Source organism: Arachis ipaensis, chromosome B01 (assembly GCF_000816755.2).
Source record: "Arachis ipaensis cultivar K30076 chromosome B01, Araip1.1, whole genome shotgun sequence".
NCBI lineage: Eukaryota > Viridiplantae > Streptophyta > Magnoliopsida > Fabales > Fabaceae > Arachis > Arachis ipaensis.
Window position 1 is genome coordinate 15,574,186 of NC_029785.2, and position 7,165 is coordinate 15,581,350.

The 7,165-nt window shown below is 34.5% G+C and overlaps 3 protein-coding genes and 1 long non-coding RNA gene across 4 annotated transcripts in view; all 4 read left to right on the forward strand.

Moving 5' to 3' along the window:
• LOC107626175 (extra-large guanine nucleotide-binding protein 1) overlaps nt 1-571 on the forward strand; it is a 6,075-nt gene extending 5,504 nt beyond the window's left edge. The window contains exon 9 of the mRNA XM_016328994.2: nt 1-571. Coding sequence (XP_016184480.1) covers nt 1-4 — 4 coding nt within the window. The 3' untranslated portion in view covers nt 5-571.
• LOC110265298 lies at nt 3,228-4,029 on the forward strand. Its single transcript, XM_021108231.1, has 3 exons — nt 3,228-3,457; nt 3,571-3,902; nt 3,964-4,029. The coding sequence occupies exons 1-3, from the start codon at nt 3,256-3,258 to the stop codon at nt 4,027-4,029; spliced, it is 600 nt and encodes a 199-aa protein (XP_020963890.1). The 5' UTR covers nt 3,228-3,255.
• LOC110267413 (protein PXR1-like) lies at nt 3,902-4,958 on the forward strand. The gene is made up of 3 exons (XM_021113074.1): nt 3,902-4,359; nt 4,467-4,544; nt 4,632-4,958. The coding sequence occupies exons 1-3, from the start codon at nt 4,103-4,105 to the stop codon at nt 4,699-4,701; spliced, it is 405 nt and encodes a 134-aa protein (XP_020968733.1). The 5' UTR covers nt 3,902-4,102; the 3' UTR covers nt 4,702-4,958.
• Nucleotides 5,683-6,061, forward strand: LOC107616821. Its single transcript, XR_001614656.2, has 3 exons — nt 5,683-5,739; nt 5,823-5,918; nt 6,042-6,061. It is a non-coding gene; the product is annotated as an uncharacterized LOC107616821 (long non-coding RNA).

A 7,165-nucleotide genomic window follows, 5' to 3' on the forward strand; every position in this document is an offset into this window, starting at 1 on the left:
CTGATACTAAACAAACTAGATCAGTTTGAGGAGAAAATAAAACAAGTTCCACCAACTCGGTGCAAATGGTTCGCTGATTTTCACCCTGTAATTAGCTGTCAATGTTCTGGCAACAACAAAAACAGCATTAACAATAACTCTTCTCTTGCTCAGCTAGCGTCCCATCACATAGCAGTTAAGTTCAAGAGGCTTTATTCATCTATTACAGGTAGAAAGTTGTATGTGTCTCTGGTGAAAGGCTTGGAGCCAGATAGTGTTGATGCAGCACTTAAATATGCTAGAGAGATTGTAAAATGGAATCAAGAGAGACTAAACTTTAGTTTAAGTGATAACTCTATGTATAGCACTGAGGACAGTTCATTCTCTTTCACTGAATGTTAGTTCAGTTCATGGTGGTTAGTCCATACTCCATACATAACTCATGTATGACTTGCATTCTATCTGTGTACATATAAATGTTTACAAGGGAGCAGTGCCAATGACGTGGAAGCACATTCCTTCTACAGGCTACTGAGTTGTAATATACACTAGATATCTGTTAGAGTATATGTTGTGTTAAAACATGCCAGCACATATCAAGGTGTAGTGTTCAAATTAATTTTTACATATATATATATAATGGTGAATTCTATCAAGCATTGATCCCTAGAAATTCAGGAGCAGCAAATCAGTCATAGGAAGAAGCCAAAGCGGAAATATGAAATGAAAGCTTTCGACTCCGCTGGAAAGATACGGTTGGACGTGCCCGCGAAACCATATGATAATGTAGAGTAGGCTAGGCTTGGAGATGAGCTTTTTAAGTTTTTTATAAAAAATATGCTTAACGCCGTTTTCGATGACCTGGTGGGGGTAGAGAAAAAGATTCACGAGTCAGAGACCGCGATCAGACGGCTTCAAGAGGCCTCAGCCTGTAGAAGAGAAATTCTTTCTATATGTGTAGAAATTTGTTGTCCTTCTCCTAGTAGGATAAGTATTTAGAAAGAGAGTACAATTAAAGCTATAGTAAAAGACAAAAACTGATTTTGATGCAGAATGTGGATCCTATTGCAGTAAATAAATTAAAATATTTAATGATGTAAAGTTGATTAGTCATTAATTATGAATGATAATAATGGGCTGGTTTTTTGTTTTTTTTTTCTTTAATAGATTTAAGTTTTTGGGCCAAATCATTTTTTTTTATTTGGGTCTTAATTAAATTTTTTTTAATAAAAAACGAAAATAATAAACATAATATCTTATGGATTTGGGGTTATTTGAATTTTTTTTGTTTGGGTCTTAATTTTTTTTTTGTGTAAATGTAGGTGTTGATCGATTTTTTTTTTATGAAAAGTGGACAATTTTTTTGTCATGAAAGATGTATTTTTGTGTTTTTGAAAATATTAATTTAGTCTTATTTTTACATGTTATTTTTATTCTAATACTCTTAATAATCTTATTTTTAATAATGTTTTAGACTATAATCATTCATTAATTATGGCTTAATTATTAGTTATATAGTTAATTTTTGTAGCAGGATAAATAATTTACGTTATAAAAAAATTATAATAGTACACAAGAATAAAATGCTTTAGCATTTAGAATTTAATTTTGGTTCGTTTAGGATTTATTTTGATGATAATATTTTTTGTACGTGATAAAATTTTTGTATTGTAACATTTTTTTTAAACAAAAATATCTACCAAAGTCATTTAATTTAATTTATATTACCTTTTACATATGTATAAATATTTTATATTTTTAATTATTAGTATAAATATGTCTATCTACATATTATTAAGTGATTACCTACATATTAATATATACATAATTTAGCCATCTATAAGATATTTTTTAATTGATGTCTAATTTCGCTTGATTTATTTTTGCTAGTAATTTTTAAATTATTATAATTATTTTAATAATTATGTATAGTAAAATAATTAAATATTTATACATTATTAAATTAACCTTAAATGTATCTAATATAAATTATTAATTAAAATATATCTTCTTTCATTAATTCAAGCGCCTCCTACTTAACGAGAATCACTTTCAATATTTTTTCGTCAACAACACTCAACATGTTACTATCATTATAATTTGTCACGTCCCAACAATCCTCCATCAACGCAAAAATAAAATTTTGACAAGTAATAAGTATACCTATCATCAAAGATTAACTGCTTTAAATTTAACTAACACACAAAAAATTAACGGGCCTGCTACACATACAAGTTTACAAGCATCCAAGTTGGCCCAGCCCAAATCGAAGACACGCGCATAAAGAAACATAACATGGCACGTCAAAATCACGCGCTCAACACAAACGGTTACGTATAGCAGACTCTTCCACTTCTTCCACTTCTTCCACTTCTCAAAACGCTTCGAAAACAAGGAAACGCTCCCATTTTCGAGCAAAAATCAAAGTTCAAAATATACAAATCGGTGTTCGAAACCTCCATCAAAACAACATCAAACTCTCCGTGAAGAATCTGAAGAGAAAACAAAGCAACAACACTCAACGTAAGTTCATTAAGATTACTGTATATTTTACTTTTCTTCTACGTCGTTCTTCTAGGGTTTACTATTATTGTTGCTTCTTTGTTACACTGTTCTAAGTTCTACGTCGTTCTTCCAAGTTCTACGTTGTTCCTCTAAGTTCTACGTCGTTCTACGTTCTTCTAATAAGTTCTCCTGCTATTGTTGTTGATTTTTGGGAGTTTATTCCGTAGATTGGGGGGTGAATACTGCTTGAACTTGTAATGTGGCTTGATATTGAAGCATGTTTGACTGATATCTGACTGATATATATGAATGTATCTGAATAATATCAATGGGGCTATCTCACTGTTATCAATGGGTGTATCTGACTCATATATGCATGTATCTTACTAATATCTCAATTAATTTGATATTGAAGCATGTTTGACTGATATCTGACTGATATATATGAATGTATCTGAATAATATCAATGGGGCTATCTCACTGTTATCAATGGGTGTATCTGACTCATATATGCATGTATCTTACTAATATCTCAATTAATTTGATATTGAAGCATGTTTGAGTGATACCTGACTGATATATATGGATTTATCTGAATCATATCTATGGGTGTATCTTACTGTTATTAATGGGTGTATCTGACTCATATATATGGGTGTATATTACTGATGTCTTTGGGTATATTTTTCGTTTCAGACAAAATGGCAGCAAGAAACCAAACAAAGGACCTTAAGTGTGCCACACATCTCCTGAGTGATAAGTTCAGAAACATGACTGAGGAGAAGAAGGTAATTGTCAGGGATCTCGGATTTGGAGGGTTGATGCACATCCCACCACTAAGGGTGGATCACCAACTCTTAAGGGAACTGGCAAACAACTTCAAACTTGGGGAGAACAAACTGAAGACAGGATATGGTTCTTTCCAAATAACACCAAAGACAATAGGTGATGCGCTTGGCATCAATGCAACAGGTAACTAGCTCAAAATTATAGGTGTATATTAAGTTCATGCTTGGGTGTATTTAAGGTTGATGCTTGGGTGTGTTTGAACCGATTTTCATACTTTGTTGTTTTCCTTTTTGTAGGAAATCTGTTTCCTGAGAAAGTTGAGTATAAGCAACTTTCTGACGATGACAAAATAATTTATAGAAGATTCCAGGGTAAGACCCTCAAAAGTCTTACCAATGAAATGATGGAAATCGGCGTTGGCAGCGAAGAGGAACTCCTGATGTTCAAGAGGATATTCATCCTCTACATACAGATGGCGTTCCTTTTGCCAACGACGATAAACAAAATATTACCTGTGCACCTGGCCCCAATTTTTAAGATGGACGGCATATCGGAGAGAAACTGGGGGGGACATGTTTTGACCTTCATAATCAAGGGCATCACAGACTACCAGGAGAAGAAGAAGAAGGCAATTGATGGCTGCCTCTTTGCCCTGATGATAATATACTTTCATCTTTCAGAAAACAAAGGCAAGAAGAGGGCTGAAAGACCACCAAAGTCTTGGATTGCGAACTGGACTAAGGAGCAGTTGGTGAAAAGAATGACTGCAGAAAGAGAGGAAATTTTGGTAAGTAAACATAATATGTTGGTTGTATTTTATTTACCTGAATGCTGCTAGCTAAAATATCTCATGTTTCAGGGGATTGTGAAGATGGCGGAGACAAGAGCAAGAGAAAAAATGAAAAAAAAGGAAAAAAAAGAAAAAAAAAACAAGAAATAAAAAAAAACAAAAAAAGGAAGGCGAGTCCAACATCGTCTTCGGAGACAGAAACAGCTACTGACAGTGACACTTCTACCTCTAAGTCTGAGACTCAACAAGACTCAGAGGATTCAGCAAGAAAACACCCCAGCAAAAAGGGGAAAAAGTAAGTACCATACTTGGGTGTAATTTCTTTTTCGTGTTGGGTGTATTTTGTTGATCACGTTGGGTGTATTTTTAGTATGTTCTAAATAATCATTGTTTGCCTTCTAGAATGGACTCCAGAAAAAGAAAGCAGAGGCAAGAGGAGCCAGATTCTGATTCAGAATCTGAATCTGAACAAAGTGATGAGTAATGTCCTGAAATTATTACTCCTTTCTTTTGGCTTCATTATAAAGATTTCGTGTATTAACTGAAGTGTCTATTATCAACTTATAGGAGCGAAGAATCATCACCTGCAGAGAAGGAGAAGGAGAAGAAAAAAACAAAAACAACACCAAAAAAGTAAGCACTTCTTTGCATAATATTCTGTGATAAAATTAATTTTTTATTTCTGATTGGTACTCTTTTTTTTTCACCCAGAACACAACCAAAAAAGAAAAAAGTTGTTGTGGAGGATTCACCTCCTAAAGAAGATCAATACTTTGATGGGTACAGTACCTCGTAAGCTATATTACCGTCTATCATCGTAGCTATTTTTGTTAACATCTTCTTTTATGAATGTAGTGAGACATATGAAATATCAAGTGACGAACTGGATGAATGGCTAAGGGAAAACGTTGATAAATCTGCTGCAGAGGGGTATGTCTTGCTGGGGTGTCTATTTCAGATTTTGTTGTGTGTTGTTTGCTAATAATTGTTTCTTGTTTCGCAGCGAGAACCAACCTGACCTGCGATCGACAGAAGGTCGCTATGTGTCGTCTGAAACGTAAGAAGCTTTATTATTTAATAAAATCTTGTTATCATAATTTGGGTGTATTTTGTGGAACCATTTGGGTGTATTTTGTGGATCAAGTTGGGTGTATGTTGTTTAATAAGTTGGGATATTAAGTTTGTTGTGTTGGGTGTATATTATCCATTCGGTTGGTTGTATCTTGTGCATTCATTTGGGTGTATTTTATACCTGTATCTTATTTTGTCTGAATAACATGAGATCTGTTTTAGAATGCCGGTTGTGAACTTGGGAAGTGATGCTCCTTCCTCTCAAGGACGCACAGAATAGAGTAGTGTAAACCAGCCGTCACATAGCATGTAATTTCTCTTTCAAATAACCGTTACTTTTGTTCTTTTATTACCCTTCTACTTCTAATTCTGTATATATTTTTTTTAGAAAAAAAGCCCTTTATTATTTTATTCAAGAAAAAAAAGGCAGGAAAAAAAAGCAAAAACTGCAAGTATGTAAGTTCTCAAAAAAAACAAAGCCTGTCTTCTTTTTGAATTGTTCTAGTGTATTTCTTGAATTTCTTTGGGTGTATTTTAGGTTGAGTCCGTCTGATTCGAATATGATGGTTGTGAGGGAACAGACACCGTCGGAAGCGCTTGCAATGTGAGTTTTCCAATAATATTTCAACCTTATAACCTTATTATTTTCAAAGGCGTTGTTAACCTTTCGTTTTTCTTCTTGTTTAGAGTCCCGATTCAGGTTTTTGTGCCGGCATCCCAAACAACCACTGAGACAGATTTTGAACCAACCCCTATGCTACAGATTGAAGGGACTACAGAAACGTAAGAAATAGTATTGAGTGTATATTTGTTTAGAGTTTGGGTGTATATTAGCTAATAGTTTGGGTGTATATTGTTCCTGCTTAGTTTTTTCTACGCCGTGATTAATTTTTTGTAACTGTGCAGCACTCCTGAAACCCCAAACAACTTCAAGAGACCACACCCATGGTTCCCCCAACTCCAACTAAAATGTAAGTCCATCAGACTAAAATCAATCTTTGCTTATCATCGGTATATTCTTATTCTTATTCTTATTCTTATACATGATGATGCAGTCATCCAGACGTAGAAGACGCTGCTGCCCTGTTGATGATGGCACGGACAGCATCCTATATTCCTAAAACAGATCCAGGGGTGCCATCATTCAGCCTTGGATTGACTGATTCAAGCCAGGAGGGGGCGTCAACACAGGAGACAGAAAGGGAAAAATCTCCAGAAGCTGCGAATTTGATAGAACAATTGGACAGTTTGGTCCAAAGAATAGCAAGCAGTGCGGCGAAGGGAAAAAACACAAGTCCACAAATTCAGAGGGAGACTGGGGGAGAAAGTTCTGCAAAGTTTGAAACTCCTGGGGGAATGAATCAAATTCCAGATGATATGAAACAAAAGTGCTACATCTGGGGGACGAGACTGAAGGAAGATGCAGATGGCAATACTAACGAGTATGAGGAAATGTAAACATTAAACTTTTGTAAATGAGAACTGTAATTTATTTTTTTCGTTTTCAGCTATGACTGCGCTGTGTACATTATGAAGTGGATGGAGTTAATTGAGCCGGAAAACATAAAAAAGGGGAAGTATCAATGGAATAATTGGCCACAGGTAACTGTCTTTAGAACCATATAACTCTGTATTACTTTACTGAATTAATATTGCTGTTTAAACAGAATATACTTTTTAATTGTAGGAGGAGGTGGACCACTATAGAGTGGAGTACGCTTCCCGAATACTATTCAGTGAGATGAATACACAGAGAGATCGGTCAATTAGAGAGAGTAGTGCTATAAGGCTGTCGAAGCCATCCTCTGTATTATTAAGTCCGTTTTGTCAGATTAATTCTGCTGATATAGAAACTGGGTAATCCAACTGCTTGGTAGTTTGTAAATTGAACAAATGATGTAAATATTTGCCATTTATCAACAACTTCTATTCCATGTATATTTTTTCCCATAGTTAAACTATCTGTGCTGGTAAACTGTCTGTGATGTATTCAAAAGCTGTATTACAGGTGGTAAAATATGAAGAAAAAA

What these genes read in the sequence shown, in the direction of transcription:
- LOC110267413 (XM_021113074.1), top strand. Translation starts at nt 4,103, where the DNA reads ATGCTGCTAGCTAAAATATCTCATGTTTCAGGGGATTGTGAAGATGGC. An exon ending in CCCAGCAAAAAGGGGAAAAA is followed by an intron (nt 4,360 to 4,466) that starts GTAAGTACCATA and finishes TTTGCCTTCTAG; the next exon opens with AATGGACTCCAGAAAAAGAA. An exon ending in GAATCTGAACAAAGTGATGA is followed by an intron (nt 4,545 to 4,631) that starts GTAATGTCCTGA and finishes ATCAACTTATAG; the next exon opens with GAGCGAAGAATCATCACCTG.
- LOC110265298 (XM_021108231.1), top strand. Translation starts at nt 3,256, where the DNA reads ATGACTGAGGAGAAGAAGGTAATTGTCAGGGATCTCGGATTTGGAGGG. An exon ending in GCTTGGCATCAATGCAACAG is followed by an intron (nt 3,458 to 3,570) that starts GTAACTAGCTCA and finishes TCCTTTTTGTAG; the next exon opens with GAAATCTGTTTCCTGAGAAA. An exon ending in ACCAGGAGAAGAAGAAGAAG is followed by an intron (nt 3,903 to 3,963) that starts GCAATTGATGGC and finishes CAGAAAACAAAG; the next exon opens with GCAAGAAGAGGGCTGAAAGA.